Source organism: Schistocerca piceifrons, chromosome 8 (genome assembly GCF_021461385.2).
Source record: "Schistocerca piceifrons isolate TAMUIC-IGC-003096 chromosome 8, iqSchPice1.1, whole genome shotgun sequence".
Lineage (NCBI taxonomy): Eukaryota > Metazoa > Arthropoda > Insecta > Orthoptera > Acrididae > Schistocerca > Schistocerca piceifrons.
The window spans coordinates 480338237-480358302 of record NC_060145.1 but is presented as its reverse complement, the minus strand read 5'-3'; the positions used below and the strand labels follow the sequence as shown (position 1 = coordinate 480358302).

General features: G+C 39.1%; 1 protein-coding gene across 1 annotated transcript in view; it reads right to left on the bottom strand.

Moving 5' to 3' along the window:
* The window catches only part of LOC124712473 (ubiquitin carboxyl-terminal hydrolase 32), a 233462-nt gene that overhangs the window by 87693 nt on the left and 125703 nt on the right, over positions 1-20066 (bottom strand). Inside the window, exons 15-19 of the mRNA XM_047242768.1 lie at positions 17878-17983; positions 17610-17783; positions 17359-17533; positions 14229-14380; positions 13953-14148 (exon numbers count right to left, since the gene is read on the bottom strand). Coding sequence (XP_047098724.1) covers positions 13953-14148; positions 14229-14380; positions 17359-17533; positions 17610-17783; positions 17878-17983 — 803 coding nt within the window. The remainder of the gene's footprint in view (positions 1-13952; positions 14149-14228; positions 14381-17358; positions 17534-17609; positions 17784-17877; positions 17984-20066) is intronic.

Below are 20066 nucleotides of genomic sequence, written 5' to 3'. Positions count from 1 at the left end.
GGGTAAAAATTTTAGAGGGAGACCAAGAGATGGACAAACTAAGCAGATTCAGAAGGATGTAGGTTTCAGTAGGTACTGGAAGATGATGAAGCTTGCACAGGATAGAGTAGCATGGAGAGCTGCATCAAACCAGTCTCTGGACTGAAGACAACAACAACAACAACAACAACAACAACTGGGTTAAATTTCCAAAAATGCTGAAACATGTATTTCTTTGTGTCTGAGTGACAAACCAATTTCCATAGGTTTAGCTTCAAAGCTGCCTTAATAGCAACAATTTAGGGTTGGAAGTTCCTAAAAATCCCTTCTGAAAAAATGCAAAAATTCAAATTTTTATCCTCAGCGGATTGAACTGGGCAAAGATGAGTCAGTCAGTCATTCACAACATTAAAGTCTAAGGACATTTCCTGACTAATTACTTAATATGATGGCTGTGCCATGTCACATTATCCTCAACACATCATTGTGCTGCTACAGGAAATACTTCTTATTCTTTGTTTTTCCTTCAATATCATTGCATATTCAACAAAATATCACATAAGACTAATTAATGTCAGGTTATCACCAAACTGACATATAAAATTTCTCACAAATATGAGGACTGTCGAGCAATACCATCTCATAACTTTATAGCAAAGCTACACAGCAAGAATGCTCCACAAGCATATTATGAGCAGGGCAGGCCTGCGAGCTGCAAGTATTGTACCACCTTCATTGTCACAGAGAACACAAGGGGGACCTGTGAAGAAAGTGGTGTAAACAAGGAAATTGTTCCTGAGGGCATTGCTCTGAGAAATCTAGAATGTCTTTGTAAGTCACTGTTGTGTTGCACTGCAAATCAATTACTTTAAGCTGCAGATTAGTGTGAATTGGCCACTGGAAGCTTTTGCAATTCCCATTCAGTTGCACAATGAATCCTTATTTATTTCCCAATATGACTGGCATTATGTCTGTAGACAGATAAAATAATAAATTCCTTGACACACCTGCATTTTCTTCAATGTTCCTAATAATGTCACGAGGCTCAGCAATGAGCACAACAACTTGTGATGATTCTTGTATGTATTAACACATACAGTGCATTTGTGAACTGAACTTCCTGTAAGTGTTCAGTGTCTCATGGCACACTACATACATTTTGCAAATCTATTTCACTGTGTAAAAGGACAAGATTCCTCACACTGTAGATTTAAATCCTAAGTCACACAATTCCAACTCACTACTGTCACTGTTGGATGGAACTCCTGTTAAAACAACCCTCCCTTAATGCACAGTTGACACTTTCCCCATGTTGTCACGATCACATGGTGCATGCACATTTGCATCACTCCCACTGTGCCACAACTGCTTTGCTCATACATGAGAGCCTGCTCACACTGAAAACTAGTGAGTTGTTGAGCCCTGCTTTACAGTTTTTCCAAGACAATTTGATACAATTATGTAACTTATTATTAGTTCAACTGTTAATTAATAAAAATTGTAGCTAAGATTATTGAGCCTTGAGTTTCAACAACTTCTGTGTCTTTCTGAAAAACAATGTGGCCTTCACACATTGAGAGCTATCACAGTAACAAAAATGAGCACAATATTAGCAGATATTAACAATAGAAACATACTCAGTTAGTTACAATTAAGAGAGAGGTTGTGCAAAATACATAATGACAACAGAAAGTAAAAAGTGCAAGTCAAAGACATATTTTCACAAAATTTGTGTGCTGAATATTCTTGCTGTGTTTTGGAACAATATATAACAAACAGCTACCAGCCACGAGGCTGACTTTACTTTCATTTCATATGTTTTTCCTGTGGCATACATTAATATTCTACGAAATGTTAATTTACAGTGTTGTTAACAAATGATTCTTTTATACTTTTACATGATAAATAACGACAAACCAAAGGACATTAAATAAATCTATTATTGTAAAGGCACACTAAATGTTCTGAAAGTATAGCAAACACTTACACAAAAATGCAGGAAAAATTAAACTGGTCACTATCAATATCAATGTGGGTCATATTTCTGAGCTCCTCATGTTGACACATCTTAATGTGTGGAACTGGACTGTTTGTTGGTGGTCCACAGAAGGTAGTGGAGGAATGAGAGGGAGGGGGATTTACTGGATGCATTCATGCATCACAGTCCAGTGCCACACGTGCCTTTCCTGCTCTGTTGATCGTCAAACACGATTATCCCATTACTATCAATGTTCACATTATTTTGAATATGCCCCGTGTATTTCGAGAGGGACTGCCCGTTACTACAGATGTGATGGCCACAGGTGGCTAGGCTGTATGAAAGAAGGGACTTCTGGGGTCGAATGGGTGGCAGCAGTCTAAGTGGAGGTATTGCTGGTGGTTTGTAGGTTTTATATGGTCGGAGGAACTGATGAAGCCACATTTGAGGTGGAGGTCAACAATGAGAAAGGTGGCTTGTTAGGTTGAGGAACACCAGGTGAAGCGAATCGGTGAGAAGGTATTGAAGTTTTGGAGGAATGTGGGTAGGGTATCCTCACCGTAGATCCAGATCACGGAGATTTACTCAATGAATTTGAACCACGTGAGGGGGTTTGGGATTCAGGGTAGTGGGGAAGGATTCCTCCAGATGGTCCTATTAATAGGATGGTGCCACACGGGTGCCCTTTGCCGTAGCCCAGACTTGTTTGTATGTGATGCCTTCAAAGAAGAAGTAATTGTGGGTGAGGATATAGCTGGTCACGATAATTAGGAAGGAAGGTTTAGGTCTGTAATCCATCGGGTACTGGGAAAAGTAGTATTCAATAGTGGCAAGACCATGGACATGAGGGACGTTAGTGTAAAGGGAGGCACTGTGGGGTAAAGGAACAGGAACTGTGAGGGTCTATGGTATCTTCTATATAGGAGGGTAGGTTGCAGTTATAAGCTGACGGTGTTGATCTAAGAGTGCGGAGATTCTCTCAGTGGAGGCAAAACAACCAGTGACAATCTGATGTCCTGGGTAGTTGGGATTATGGACATTAGGAAACATTTAGGCATGTGGAAGGTAGGAGTGAGAGAGAGAGAGCTTCTGGGATGGGTCTAAGTATTTGAGGAGACTTACCATGGCAGGTTTTGTAGGTGGGCATATCTGACTGCTAATGACGTAATTCTTGCAGTTCAAAATCAGAGTGGTGGATCCTTTGTCAGCAGGTAGGATTATAAGTTCAGGATCAGTTTTTTGGTGGCATATTCCCTGAAAATCTGCATCTGAACTTTCTTCTTCTTCTTCTTCTTCTTCTTCTTCTTCTTCTTCTTCATCACTGTCCTCTTCACATATAAGATTATCTTCACTGCCATCGAGAGCATTACTTATGCTGCACTTTTTGAAAGGTTTAACAATAATGTCTTCTCTCACTCTAGACCACAGGTGTCTTATTCACTGACACGTGAGTTTGATTGTAGGTCATTTTAAAGCTCCCTTCAGCATAAATTCATGTTGGGTTTCACCCATCATCCATTCCTACCATTCCTCTCTCATACACCCTTTAAATGGTTTTAAATGGTTTATTTATCGAGACATCAAGAGGCTGCACTTCCTGGAATAACAGCAAGCTCTGTATCTCCCTGTCTCAATTTCTCTTTCACAGAATTTTTCAAATGACCACTAAACTGATCTAGCACAAGAAGAGTATCTGTCTTTAATAAAGCACCTTTCCTTCAATCTGTTAATCCATAATTTCATACCAGCCTCGTCCATCCAACACTATTCATGTATGTGAACAGCAATGCCTGGCAGTACTTCAGGTTTTGGCACTGTTTTTGCACTTGAAAATGATGATTTGATTAAGTTTAGTACCGTCAGCACAACCTGTAGCCCAACAGTGTGGTGCAATTTTCCCATGTTCACTTGTTTTTATAGTTACAGTTTTAGCACCTTCATGGCAACAGTTCCGTTTTCGGCCCATCAAATGTCACAGGAGTTTTGTCCATACTCGCTATTTGGCTTAGATCCACGTTTTTTTATGTTGTATTATAAAGTGATGAAAGATAATATTTTCTCTTCATACGTTTATGGCATTTTCTGAGATATTCTGGTTTTGGTTCACACATTGTCTCCATGATGCTTCATAAACCTGTAGCACTAAGCAACTCCATCCTTAAAGTCTGTTAAGTTTCACCATAGCACTAGCTTACAAGCATGCACTTTAATCATTTTTATATTAATTCCAATGCCATTTTCATGGTGTCCTCGAATTAACTTCAGTACACCATCTTCTAGTTTTGGCCATTTTGCATTCAGTTCTCTATTTGAACATTTACTCTTCATTTATTTCAGTTCTTCTTTGCCTACCTGCCAATCACTGATGGCTTTTCCTGTTGGTGGAGAGCCAAAATGCTACTCTGTTTCCATGTAGTTCTGCATATGCTATTACTTTCAATTTATAGCCCACATCATATGAATACTTTTTATTTTTTTCCATTACGGAACCAGCTACTAACAAAAATATTGTACTGTTAACGATAACACAAATCACTTTCAATTCAAGTTCACTGGCACCGTATACTGTAATGACTCATTACAGGCTAGACAGCGTCCTGGGTTTGTGATGGAAGGGCAGGAGAGAGACAGTGTCAGCAAGCTTGTAAATCTTCGCAACTCCGGTTCGTCGCATTGATGTGCTGCTGCCGCCAGTTGAATCCAATGTTGCCAGATAGAGATAGGTTTCCCGTGGCATCAAATGTGTGGCCATATTTAACACTGGTGAGAATTTTAAATCAAACACAGGAGACTTTTACATTCAATTTCAAGTACATGAGAAACCAGAATTTTAGAGGTAATTTTCTGGGGGGCGGGCGGAGGAGGGGGGGAGAGAAGCACATCTTATAGTTCGTAAAATATGATAGTTGCCAAGATCTGAACAATTCCCTTCCAATGAACTTTATAAACTGATAATTAACCCACCATCTTATTGCACACTTCCCAGTGTTCTGATTTTTCAAATCAGTAAAGATAACATCTAAAACAAAAATCACATACTGACGAGCAACATACCTATATGAAAACATAAAATGTTAAGTTAATGTTGGACATGAAAAGGGAATTGAACAGCACAAAAATGTAGATATAGTGAGGGCTTGTCATTAGTAACATATCTATATAACTAAATGACTAATGCATTGCATGGTGCATAGTTACAGTTGCAAGTGTCTCAGTAACATTTTCCAGGGGCGACAAAAATTTTATTTTCAATGACCAAGCTGAACAATTTAAAATGTTGTCATAATCTACTCACTAAGAATTGTAATCTTCTATTAAATGTGTAAGAGGATAAAATAGTTATTACAGTTAGAAACTGTTTTTTAACAATATAACTCAAAGCTCACAAATTACTCAGACTGTATTTATTCAAAATTCGACGATGAGAGCACTTACAAGGGAACACTCCCAAGTGTCAATGAACACTGTTGATGAAACATGGGGAGTGTGCAGAGGGGAAAAAAATGCAAGACTTTTTTGTCGTTAATTTCACTTTTAAGGAGAGAAACACCCCCAAAAGATAATTTGGCATAATAGGTTTAGAGAAAATAGCTTTTAAACCATAAAATATATTATACAATAATTGAAATGAAATTAACATTCTTGGAAACTGTACAATCAACTTCTGAAAAAAATTCGAAAATTTTCAAATTACCTCACTAACATTAATGAATTTTGCAAAGTGGAAACTTTTGTTACAACTTATAGAAGTTTTCACGCCTTCCCTGTGTAATAAATCTGATATCTACAATACCATTTTCGGTAAATAAGTTTTACACAATGTGTTGCCGGAGTATGTGCAACACATCTAATTAAAATATCTTACACTAACTATTATTCAAGTTATCTGTTTTATATATTTTTGTTGTATTATGTAAATCACATTAAATTTTCAATAAAATTTGTTTTTATTTTATTTTTTATAGTTTACCTTTTCATGCATGTGTATTCTGTTAAATGAAAATAATAAGTAACTCATTATTATCATACAAAATCTGTATAAAAATGATTAAAATGTAATGTTTTTGTCACCATTCACTGAAAGCGAACTAAATTTTTTCACATAGTACACACGATGGATAAGATAAGAAAAAACAAAACTAAGCAAGTGTCGCAAAGTGTGGCAGGCGATCCTCTAAATATCCTGCTTTGTACCAGGCATACTTCAATACATCCGAAAACCTTGATGATGAGAAGTGACTCTGTACTAGTGACTGCAGCTTGATAATATTGTTTCTCAAGAGAGGAATGACATCATAATCATGCAGTAAAATTTGATGTGAAAATCTTCTCAGAAAGTCTTCCATCATCAAAAGCCATATAGGTCCAACAGCTGTACCTGCACTGTCGAGCCTTGGGGTGTCATCAGATAAACAAAGTCTTTGCCCTCACGTACAATGAGATTGGATGAATAAAACACCTATTCACCAAGAAGCGGTAAGTGATTACACATATAAAAGGTAGTACACTTTGCAAGCTTTTGGAGCCAGTAGCTCCACCTCCTGGCAAAAGGATCGAAAGGGAAAAAAGAAGCTCGAAGGAAAATGACTGGTGAGTTTTGGAAAGGGGATACAGTTCAGAAAAGTCACCCAAAACCCCAGGTCAGGAGAGACCTGGAGCACAAGATGAGACGGAAAGACCAATTTCCGGGGTGGCACCAGGTGAGATTTGAAAACCTGAGAGTTTCAAGGTGGAAGATAAGGTAATATGGCGACAGTGATTACAGCTAAAATATCGTACACAACTTAATAAAAGCGAAAAGCTAAGTGCTTTATATGTAATAGAGGTAGGAACACAATGATGAAAAATAGACAGGTCAAGAAATGAAAAAAGTAGAAAACTAAAAGTGAATGAAGACAGGAATGGTTACTGTCAAGAACAGCCAAATCAGGAGGAATTAATGCAAATTAAGTCCAGGTGGATGGCAAGAATGAAGGATGTGTAGCGGCAGGTCCCACCTGCGGAGTTTTGAGAAACTGGTGTCTGACGGAAGAAACCAGACAGCACCTGAGATGAAATGGCACTGAGGTCACGATTGTCATGTTGCAGAAAATGCTCTACAACAGGATACAGTGTGTTGAAAGTATGCACCTCCAGCTTATGCCCACTCACCAAAACTGGTAACTTGGTGATAGTCATGCCGATGTAAAAGGCAGAACAGTGTTTACATAACAGTTGGTATACGACGTTTCGTTTCACAGGTGGCTCTCCTTTTGATGGTGTATGTTTTTCCAGTTACAGGGCTGGTATAGGTGGTGGTACGAGGGTGCATAGGGCAAGTTTTACAGCAAGGATGGTCACAGAACAGGGAAATGGTTAGCAACAAATAATCTTGATCTAATAACAAGCATCCAAACGGATGCAGGCATTAATGAACACAGGGGTTTCATAGCAAGACTGAATACTGTAACCCCCAAATCCTCCAAAAATAAATGAAAAACATAACCTATTCAGAAAAAGAAGATAAAAATTAACTTGATTCCTTCCTGAGTGACAAACTCCACTCCTTCCAAATTAACAATGCAAGTGCACACCAGATGTGGGTTGAATTCAAAGAAATAGTATCAGCAGCAACTGATTAACAAATAACTGAGCTGATCCTCCTTGGTACGCAAAATGGGTCGGAATATTGTTGCAGAAACAATGAAAAAAACATGCTAAATTGAAACAGATGCAAAATCTCCAAGGTTGGTGATCTTTTACAGAATCTCAAAACTTCGTGTGGACTTCAATATGAGATGCTTATAATACTTTCCACAATGAAACTTTGTCTCGAAACCTAGCAGAAAATCTAAAAAAGATTCTGGTCGTATGCTAGCGGCAAGCCACAATCAATGCCTTCTCTGTGCAATACTAATGGAAATACTATCAACGATAGTGCTGCCAAGGCAGAGTTACTAAACACAGCCTTCCAAAATTCCTTCACTAAAGAAGAGGAAGTAAATATTACAGAATTCGAATCAAGAACAGCAGCCATCATGAGTAACGTAGAAATAGACATCCTTGGAGTAGTGAAGCGAGATAAACTACTTAACAAAAGCAAGTCTTCCGGCCCAGACGGTATTCCAGTTAACATTCCTTTCAAAGTACACTGATACAATGGCTCCAGACTTAACAACTGTTCGCTCCACAAAAGATCCGTACCCAAAGACTGGAAAGTTGCACAGGTCACACCAATATTCAAGAAAGGTGGTAGTAGTAGGTAGCAGTAATTATTATTATTATTATTATTATTATTATTACCAGTAGTAGTAGTAGTAGTAGTCCCCCACGAAATTACAGGCCCATATCATTAACGCCGATACGCAGCAGGATTTTGGAACACACATTGTGTTCAAACATCATGTATTACCCCGAAGGGAATGGTCAATTAACACACAGTCAATGTTGATTTAGAAAACATTGTCCTCATTAAACACAATTAGCTCTTTACTCACATGAAGTGTTGAGTGCTACTGACAAGGGATTTCAAATTTATTCCATTATTTCAAGATTTCCAGAAGGCTTCTGACACTATATCACACAAGTGGCTTGTAGTGAAATTGCTTGCTTATGGAATATCATCTCAGTTATTTGACTAGATTCACGATTTCCTGTCAGAGAGGTCACATAATAACTGACGGAAAGTCATAGAGTAAAAAAGACGTGATTTCTGGCATTCCCCAAGGTAGTGTTATAGGCCCTTTGCTGTTCCTTACCTATATAAATGATTTAGGAGAGAATCTGAGCAGCTGTCTTACACTGTTTGCAGATGATGCTGTCATATATCGACTAGTCAAGTCATCAGAGGATAAAGCAAATTGAAAAACAATTTAGAAAAGATATCTATATGGTGGAAAAATTGGCAACTGACCCTAAATAATAAAAAGTGTGAGGACATCCACATGAGTGCTAAAAGGAATGCGTTAAACTTCGATTACATAATAAGTCAGCCAAATCTAAATGTCAAATTCAACTAAATACCTGGGAATTTCAATTACTGACAACTTCAATTGGAAGTAACACAAAGAAAATATTCTGGGAAGGCTAACCAAAGACTGCGTTCTATTGGCAGGACACTTAGAAAATTTAACAGATGTACTAAAGAGACTGCCTACACTATGCTTGTCCACCCTCTTTTAGAATACTGCTGCACGGTGTGGGATCCTTACCAGATAGGATTGATGGAGTACATTGAGAAAGCTCAAAGAAGGGCAGCACGTTTTGTATTAATGCGAAATTGGGAGAGACTGTCACTGAAATGATACAGGATTTGGGGTGGACAGCATTAAGACAAATGCTGTTTTTCACTATGGTGGAATGTTCTCACAAAATTTCAATCACCAACTTTCTCCTTCGAATGTGGAAACATTTTGTTGATGCCGACCAACACAGGGAGAGATGATGATCATAATAAAGTAAGGGAAATCAGAGCTTGCATGAGAAGACATAGGTGTTCATTTGTATGAGATTGGAGTAAAAGAATAATTGTTAAGGTGATTCGATTAACCCTCTACCAGGCTCTTAAATGTGATTTGTAGAGTATGGATGCAGATGCAGGAGTAGAATACCTTCACCTTACCATGTTTCAAGCCACCACGAAGAATATACTTTTCCCCATGAGACAGCTGTTAACTAACATAACTTAGCTATAGTTATCATGCATGGATGAAAGTGAGCCGGCTGGTGTGGCCGTGCGGTTCTAGGCGTTACAATCTGGAACTGCGTGACAGCTACGGTCGCAGGTTCGAATTCTGCCTCGGGCATGGATGTGTGTGATGTCCTTAGGTTGGTTAGGTATAAGTAGTTCTAAGTTCTAGAGGACTGATGACCACAGATGTTAAGTCCCATAGTGCTCAGAGCCATTTTGGATGAAAGTGAACTTTTCCCCTTCTTTCTGTTTTTCCAAAATTTAACTGCAGATTTCTTATATTCAAAATTTGCTTTGTTTTCTGAAGAAAGGATGTTACCTGGGATGAAGGACTCTTCACATGTTTCACAGTCGGATACATAATCATTGTCAATCATTGCTATATCACGGAGCTCCAATCAAAAAACTGTAGCCCATTATCTTTTTCCATAACTGTCAAACATCCATCCATCACAAATCAATGCTAAAATGGTGTCTTTCAGGTCCACTTCCTGTGAACTGATAGAACTATCAAGGAATTCATACGGCTGAAATTATCACTTAGTATTCAGCAAATATTAATTGGGTTTATCGTTGGCATCTTCCCTACCTGTACACACAATATAAAGTCACACATCAGTAACGCACACATTTGTTCTACATTAAACAGTCAGTGACTGCTAACAAATACAGGCAGACACATCTAGAAATCCACACAAAGGGAAGTAATCCACACAGCGTTCCATGAGAAAGGGTTCCTGAAGAGTACAGTGAGGTCCAGAAGTCATGTGGTGATGTACAGTTCCGTAATGGTAGCGAGCGGCAGATGAGACAGCTGTAGAGCTGTCAGTGCCAGCTTATGTAACAGGAAGCGCCAATGAGAATACTCCAGGACCTGCAGCTCTCGGCAACACCGCAGACCAAATTGTGAGTCTGCCAACTAGTGGTACAGCCTTGTACCTCACAAGCTGCTAGCTGGCGAACCACATTAGACTGCAAGGCACAAACTGCAGCATCTCTTGGCTGCAGCTACTGAAGAGAGGTATCAGAAAGAGCTGGGGATGGTAACAGCTTGTGTTAGCACATGTTGCAATATTTATGTAATCTTCAAATATCAGTCTTCAGAAAAAGACAGATTGTTACTGACCATATTGCAAAGATGTTGAGCCGCAGAAATGCATTAGGAAAAGGTTACTAACCATGTAAGCTTTTGGCCCCAGGGTCTTCTTCTGAATTAGTCAATGTGTGTACACACACACACACACACACACACACACACACACAGATTTGGACAAATGCAACTCGCACAAACATGACCAGTGTCGCTGGCTGCTGAGCCCAGACTGTGAGCAACTGCACATGGTGGGAGAAGCAATCTGGGTGGTGGGGGTAAGGAGGAGACTCGGGCACAAAGGGGGAGGGAGACTAGGGTACAGATGGGAGACGGTATAGTGCTGTTTTTGGGAGCATACAGGGGCAAGGTGGGGTGAGTTTAGGGCAACTAAGTGCATTCAGGAGAGTGGGAGTGGGAGTGGGAGGTGTGGGTGGGGGTGGAAAAGAAGATATGTAAAAAGACAGCACTTGAATAGAAGGCTGTGGAGTGGGAACAGGGAAGGAATAGTTGGGTAAAGGACAGTGAGTATTTTGTGGAATAGAAGGCTGTGGAGTGGGAATAGTTGGGTAAAGGACAGTGAGTAATGTAGGTTCAGGTCAGGAGGGCTATGTGAACAGAGGATAAATTGCAGTGAAGAGTTCCCACCTGCACAGTTCAGAAAAGCTAGTGTTGATAAGAAGGATCCAGATGGCTGAGGCTGTGAAACAGTCATTAAAATGAAGACCATTGTGATGGACAGCACACTCAGCAACTGGGTGGTCCAGCTTCTTGGCCTCAGTTTATCGGCAGTCATTAATGCAGACAGACAGCTTCTTGCTTGTCATGTCCATGCAGAATGCAGCACAGTGGTTGCAGCTTAGCTTGTAGATCACGACTGGTTTCACAGGTAGCTCTGCCTTTGATGGGATAGCCGATGCTTGTGACCGGACTGGAGAAGGCGGTGGTGGGAGGATGTGTGCAATAGGTCTTCCATCTAGGTTTATTATAGGGATATGAGCCATGAGGTAAGGAGTTGAGAGCAGGGGCTGTGTAGGCATGGATGAGGATATTGTGTAGGTTTGGTGGGCAGCAGAATACCACTGTGGAACTGGTGGGAAGAATAGTGGGTAGGACATTCCTCATTTCAGGGCATGATGAGAGGTAGTCGAAACCCTGGAAGTGAAGGTATTTAGTTGCTCCAGTCCTGGTTGGTACTGAGTCACAAGGGGAATGCTCCTCTGTTGTCGGACGATGGGATTTTGGAAGATGGGGTACAACTGGAGAGATAAGGCATGGAAAATCTGTTTCTATACAAGATTAGGAGGGTAATTATGGTATGTGATGGCTTCAGTGAGCTCCTTGGTATATTTATATAGGGACTGCTTGTCACAACAGATGCAACAGCCACGGGTGGCTAGGCTATATGGAAGCATTCTTGATATGGAATGGGTGACTACTGATGTAGCCATCTTGAGGTGGAGGTCAAAATCAAGGAAGGGGCTTGTTGGTTCAGCAGGACCAGGTGAAGTGAATGGGGGAGAAGTTGTTGAAGTTCTGGAGGAATGTGGACACATCATTCTCACCCTCAATCCAGATCATGACGCTGTCATCAATGAATCTGAACCAGAGGTTTGGGAATCTGGTTGTTAGGAACAAATTCTCTAGATGGCTCACGAATAGGACTGTGTTATGCAGGTGCTTATTGCCATACCCTGGATTTTTTTGTATGGGGTGCCTTCAAACGAGAAGTAATTGTAGGTGAAGATGTAGTTGGTCATGGTGACTACAAAGGAGGAAGTAGGTTTGGAATCCTGTCCTGCCCTCTCTCCACCTCGTCCCTGTACGCTCCCACAAACTGCATTTACTGTCCCCAATCAGTACTGAGCTCTCCCTGTCCTTCCCACCCCGGCCTCCTCCTTACCGCCACCAACCACATCACTTCTCCCACCGTGTGCAGTTGCTCACAATCTGGCATCTGCAGCCAGGGACAGTGGTGGTGGTGGTGGTGGTGGTGGTGGTGATTTTTCACTGTTTCATTTGGTCTTCAGAAACAGATATTAATGTACAAAACAGTTCTTGGCATCACTGTTGTTGTTCTCATGAACAACTGTGAGTGTTTCTGGTGGATAGTATGCCATACCTTGTTTGACTGTGTGTGAGATCTTCTTTTAGAGAGTCTATGGAGATGCATCATAAAGCGAAGTTCACTTACACAATTCAGCTATCAGTCTCTGAAACTGATAAATTGCGAACCCCCCCTTTTCAATATTTTGAAAGAAATTAATGGAGAGTTTGAACTGAGAATCTGAGAATCTCTTTATGAATCCCCAAATATTTTGACAGCATCAAAATCTGGTAAATTAACGTCTGAACAAGTCAAAATAAATTTGAAATATGTTTACTTTCTCAGTGTGGGGGTATAAAAAGAAGTTGTGTTGTATTTACTATTTTCAACTAACAAAATAGATGTATGTGACATGGTACACTAAAAAGGTAAAAGAACAATAATTTCCAACATAATATAACAGTTTAAAACATAAACCAAAACACAAACTAAAATAATGCAAATCATACCAATGTTTAGATATTTTAATTAGGTATGTTTCACGTACTCTGACAGCACACTGTGTATACCTTATTTGCCAAATATTGTAATACAGAAACTAGCTTTATTAAACATGGACGTATGTATGTATCTGGCATGAGAGCTTCTTTAATTTATGTTGTAACAAAAGTTTCCATTTCACAAATAGCATTAATGATGGTGGAGTTAATTTACAAATTTTTAATTTTCTTCAAAAGTTGATTATGTATTTTTCAAGAATGTTTTACACTTCAACTTTTATGAAAAACACTTTTTTTCTTTTTTTATATATATTTCACAGTTTCAAAGCTACTCCCTCTAAACCTAATATGCCAAATTCCTTTCGGGGAGTGTTTTATCTCTTAAAAGTGAAACTGACACAAACAAAAATTAGGTATTGCATTGCACAGTTGAAAAATAATCCCAAAGGCATTACACTTTTCCATGAAATTAAATTCTTTAAACAGGTGGAAATTTTGAATGGTTTAATTGTGGATAGGACTACAGTTACAAAGAACAACGTCCTGTCTAAAAGTCTTGTAGATTGTAGTAGTGTGTAAAATAAGGGGCTGTGTCCCTTCACTGTCTAGAACAATCACACCTGTTAATTATTTTAATGATAATGCAAGGAAATATTGTGATGCCAACATATATAATAATTTGCACTGACCTGAACCCAGTGGTGGTGGGCGTGGTTGTACAGACCGCTGGATTGCGACAAATGTTTGTCCATCTCTGTTAGAGCGTTGTGAGCAAATCGAAAGTCTTTCTTCCTCTCCAAATAATGAACCCATCTCAGGAAGCTCATAAGCATAGAGGCAACCACCGACCAAAGTTTTTATCTTTTGATCATCTGGTGGTACAGTCTGTTCCATCAAACATATTTAAGTTATGTCATTTAAAACACTTTAATAAATTACACTGTGAAGATTAATTTGTCGAGTACCTTTATTTGGGCAGCGGTTACTTCTGCCAGTCTTAATAAGTGAGCTGGTATGCCACACAACGGTGACAATGCTGCCTTTATGCTGCTGTATTTCTCATCCATGTTCAATCTTAGGCCATATTTTACAGGAACAGATCCATCCAATCGCATTACTGCAATAATAAAAAAACGTTACAGCATCAAAATTGTACAAAAGGAAATAATAGCCTAACAAAACAAATAGTAAATGTGGAATGTGCCTGAATACATGCAGTAATATTATCTTCCTGTTTCTGATTGGAATGTTTTATTTTTCAATACATGAATGAACTGTGGCACTTAAAAAGTGTTTCTACAACAACAATAACTGTTGGGTAAGCTTGGTGACCCCCTTGGCGATATTTGAGAGGCATAGGCCATGTGCAGGCACTGGCTTTCACCTTCTCCCTTCCATTGTCATCGTCGTCGTCATTCAGCACCAGCATAACACTACACTACACATGCATCCATTATGCTCACCTACACTGTACAAATAAACACACAACAGAGTTCTCACTTATCCACAAGGGAAGGGGCGAATGTGTCCAGAGGAAGAATGCTGTATCAACAGGTGGCTGAACGTGCCCCATGTGATACTGCTGCCAACAATGTTATCCAACATTTACATTTATACATTTCATAACATGTAACATTTGAAACATTACATATAAGTAAGTACTTGCAAAAAATCCAGTAAAATACAGGAGCTTCAGATCAACTACTGGACTGTGTCAATGGTTTACTTCTATCACATAGAGTATGAATATAAGTCACGAAACAACCCAACATAATTATTTTGGAGAGTGATAAACAGCGTGCAATAACTGAATTTTGAATTTAAAGATTTCATTCACACATGGGGCACCCTCTCCTTCAGCACGACAATGACAGACCACACATGAGCGCAGGAATATCTGCAACAATGCTATACCTTGCATTCACTGTCATCAATCATCCTCCATACAGTCCCGACATGGCCCCATCCAATTTTCGTCTGTTTCCATAACTTAAAGAATACTTTCAAGAACTTTAACTTAAAGAATACTTTCAAGAACTTCACTTTGATAGTGATGATGCAGTGCAAGTGGAGATGAGGTTGTGGCTCCATCAGCATTCTCGAGTGACGATATCATATCTACCAACTTAAAAAAATTGGGAGATTCAGTTCTAAAAATCAAGAGGTATTCAGCTTCTTTTCAGTATAGTCTCAAGGCAAGTGATCTCTCTATGAGATCACAGAGCCATATAATGGCTACAAAAATGCAAATGAGCACACTAGAAGTACGCCACCCACCAAACTGATTTGTAAAATAAGAGAAAAGCAACCACTTAACTATAGCAGAGCAGTGCATGGTGCACAGAAACCCACAATAAAAGGCAGTTATAATGCCACTTATATCACTTATAATACTTTGACCATAATTTTAAATATTGTTATTTTCAAGTTTTTAAATTTGTGTTTTCTATTATTTGTTTCTGTGAGTCATGCATATGATTGCTTTAGGTATCATTTCACACATTTTTCCATCCAGGCATTTCCATTATTGTTATACCCCTTAGCTGTAGCACAACCCAGGTAATTGGTACTAGGTTGGGATTCATTTATCTTTTTATATATTTATTTTTTTGCATTTAAGTAAAATCATACGACTGCCTTAAGAGATTTCACCACATATAAACAAGTCCAAACAGGACAGCATTGAGGAATATGAGTATACAATCTACAAAATGTGCAGTAATGAGGAAAAATGGAAATGCAAGCAGGAATGTCAACAATGTAGGAAAGGCACTGTTACTTATCATAAAGAAAGAGTGTTAAGTTGCAGAGAGGCACAATTAAAAGACATTTACGGAAAACTTTCAGCCACAGCCTTCATCCACAAAGGGGAAACAGACACCACTCATACACATAAGCAAACACCCCTCATGCACACGACTGCCAACTCCAGCATCTTGGGCCAGGGTGATTGCTTGTGTGTGTGAATGGTGTGTGGTTCTCTTTCACTGATGAAGGCTGTGGCTGAAAGCTTTATGTTAAGTGTCTTAATTGTGCCTGACTGCAACTGAATATGTCTTCTTTATAATAAGTAGCAATCTGTCTTTTCCTACACTGTTGAAAAATAACAATCAACATACAGGACGGGCATGACATCCTGATTTCTATAAACTTAAATAGATATGTTTACTAAAATTGACTAATGAGTGAAGGATTTCTGACCATAGGCAAAGAAAAAGAGAGGCGGATTTTCTTAACAAATGACTTGAGTCTGAACATAATTAGCTAAAGATCAGGAGAAATAATGGAATAACCAAAGATGGGAGAAAAATGTGGAAAATCTGGAGTTTCCTGTCTAAATTGGGAGTGCTGGCAAGTGTAAGGTATCAACGAACTGGTCTTTCACCAGGAGAAATGTGTTTGTCACTAGGATGACTATGCTGAGAAATAAATATGTAGGCATGGAGTATAAAACAGTAGAATGTTAGCAACTTTCATTTTACTTAAAAGGCTTTTAAGAGTTTTTACATCGAAAATACAGAGGCAGTACTTCTCAGCATGCCCATTTATATTATTTAGGGCATGCTCCACATTTTATCTTACATAAGGCTGACTTAGTGAAAGGTTCACATTTATTTAAATTCTGAAGAATCAACTTCTTTAGGATGTTGTCATTTTGGAAACTGATGCCTTCTTTAGTGTGTTTTAAAGACGCATGCAGTTTAGTCACACTACACCTAGGTAAGGTAATAGGGCCTAGCTATTCTTTTAATATTTTTTTGCAACTTCTTTTTGAAGTATAACTTTATTTTTAGCTATTACGTTCTCTGAATTATTCTTTACTCTGTATATTTTTGACTTATGATGCGGCACTGTTGTTGAGTACTTACATGTTGGTTCAAGTTTACATGTAATATTTCCACCGACACATGTTATGACACATTTACTAATTGTGGTTATACTGAAGAACCATTTGCTAATGGCCTCAGTATAGCAAAAACTTGACAATCAACAAAAGAAATATGATGCTGTCTTATGTCTGTGGATGAAAGCACCAGACAACATTAATGGATAAGAATTAGGAAATAATATGTACAAGGGTAAAGCCATACTCACCAATAACCTGCACATGGATGTAGCTCTCCATAGGCAGTGGTAATGAGAGGTAGTTAAATGGATCAAACCTCACACTCTCATGGCCACACACTTTACACGTCACTTTAGACTTGAGTTGGCCATGAAACAGGTCCACTATAATCGACTTGTTCCGAAGAATATGATTTTCCCAGGCCTTAAACAATAATTAATATTTAATTGTTATGTATCAGTGCAGATGAAGTTAACAGTAATGCAGTTTGCTACTATACCTCTTGTGCCACTATGACATCAGGTCTTCCATCACTGTCTTTGAGCTCTACATAAGGTCTATCATGCACCCTATTAAGATCTTCATGTAACCCATCGAGAAGAAAGGCCAACAGCTCTTGTGAATCATGCTGCTGAAAACCATTGAAACGTGGTGCATACTTTCCTATTGTCCACTGCAAACCGACAAAATTCCAAATAAGGTATCTCTGCTTAAAAAATCTTTTGTAATAATCCTCAAATATGATGTACTCAGAATTATCAACAAACCCTGAGCTTCAGAGGTGCTATCGTTTTTGCAGTTCCACTCCATATGTCATGGATCAAATCCCCATATCTCTTAGCAATATGACCCTTCATCCCTAGCGGATTTGCTCTGGAACAGGCAAAGGAATCTTAATATCTCTTTACTTTCTACCTTTTACATGGTTACAAACCAAATCAGTAATAATGAAATAAAGAAAGTTATTAGCAACGGGTAAATGCTACTAAACTATGTTGGCCACAGACAATGATGATGATGATGATAATAATAATAATAACCAAAAATCATGAATGAAGCAATGCGTAAAATACAGGAAAGGCAATCACTCACCTATAGCGGATCGATGCATGGAGCACAGAAACACCTAACAGGAAACGGCATTCACATTAGCTTTTGTCGTGATGACTGGGTGTTGTGTGATGTCCTTAGGTTAGTTAGGTTTAAGTAGTTCTAAGTTCTAGGGGACTGATGACCATAGATGTTAAGTCCCATAGTGCTCAGAGCCATTTGAACCATTTGAACTAGCTTTTGAGCAATTGCTATTTGTCTAGAAAAAGTACAAACATTAACACACAACCACCCAGGCACACAGGCAGCCAAACATTCTCTCATGGCCACAATAAGACTAATTATTGATACTCTGTTACTGAAAGCAGTTTCCTGAGCCGATAGGAGTGAAGAGGGGGTAGGAGAGGACACAAGAAGGGGTAGCAGGAAAGAGGCAGTTCTTTGAGCAGATGACTGTGTGGCCACACATCAAGATGAAATGAACACAGAGGACACAGCACACAAAGAGGCAAGAACATGAAGAGGGGGACAGGGGACTGAGGGGGGTTACTGATGTGGAGGGGGTGGGGAACTTAGGTGATTTCGGGGGAGGGGGAGGATAAAGAAAAAGGTGAAGATCCCTCTGACCTAAGCCCCAACTAAGCTGTTCTCAATGTCTCAAGTGATTTTTCCCTTCTCTCTTCTGTCCACACTCCTCCTACTCCATCCCCCCCCCCCCCCCCCCCCCACTACCAGAGTGGCATTCTCTCTCTCTCTCTCTCTCTCTCTCTCTCTCTCTCTCTCTCTCTCTCTCACACACACACACACACCGTTTGTATGCACATTTCTCTTCCTTTATTACCTCCTGCCTTTCTCCCTTCTCAGTTTCCCCCTCTCCATCTTCCCACACCTCTTCTCGCTGTAACCTCTGTACTCAATTTATCTTGTGCAGCCATGCAGTCATCTGTGCAAAGACCTCCCTCATTACCGGTATCCTCTCTTTGTGGCCTTCCCTACCCCATCCGCACCTCCACCCACTCAGGCAAATCCTTTCAATGATAGAGCATCGATAATTCGTATTTTGATGGCCACAGGAGCACGGTTTTGGATGTGTGTGGTTATTTGTATGAAAGTGCGTACTTTTGCTAGAAACAGAACTGATGTTCAAATGCCAATGTAAGTGCTGTTTTCTGTTATGTGCTTTTGTGCTCCATGCATCGATCTGCTAGAGCCAAGTGGTTGCCTTTCCTTTATTTTACGTGTTTCCCCATCCAGGAATTTCCATTATTGTTATTCAAGCAGATGTGATGTATTTGCCTAGTCATCTGCAATTAGCAGTAATTTAATGAATGGAAACTATAAGAGGCCATTGCGTACAAGCTTGTGGATACAGCAGCATGTGGAAATATTAATATTTAGAAGAAATCATTAATAACCAGTTGCATATATGTAAGGACAGATAAATAATAATAAAAAGATAACCATTAAATCTGTTTTGCATCATCTGTACATCATTAATCAATAGTCACCTTCTGTATTGATTCAAGGACAGTAAAATGGCACTCCTCCAAAATATCATGGCAGCAAGTTACTGACACGGTAAAGTCACTGTCTGTCTATGAAACATCTACCAGTTTTTCTAATAAAAAAATCAGCATGAAAAGGATGTGACATCTGTTACTACGGTCTTCAAATCATGATATAACAGATAATATCTTTTTTCGAACACAATTGTTAATCAATCTTCCCACTACATCCATAATTTGAACATGTCAAGAATGTCTTTTTATGTAACTTAAATAGGCTTAGAAATTTACTGCACCTCTTACATAAATACTATACAGCAAAGTGCAGGATTTACAATGTTTCAATTACCAGAAATTCCTCTTTTAATTTAACAAGTAATTTTTTATGAAATAAATAGCAC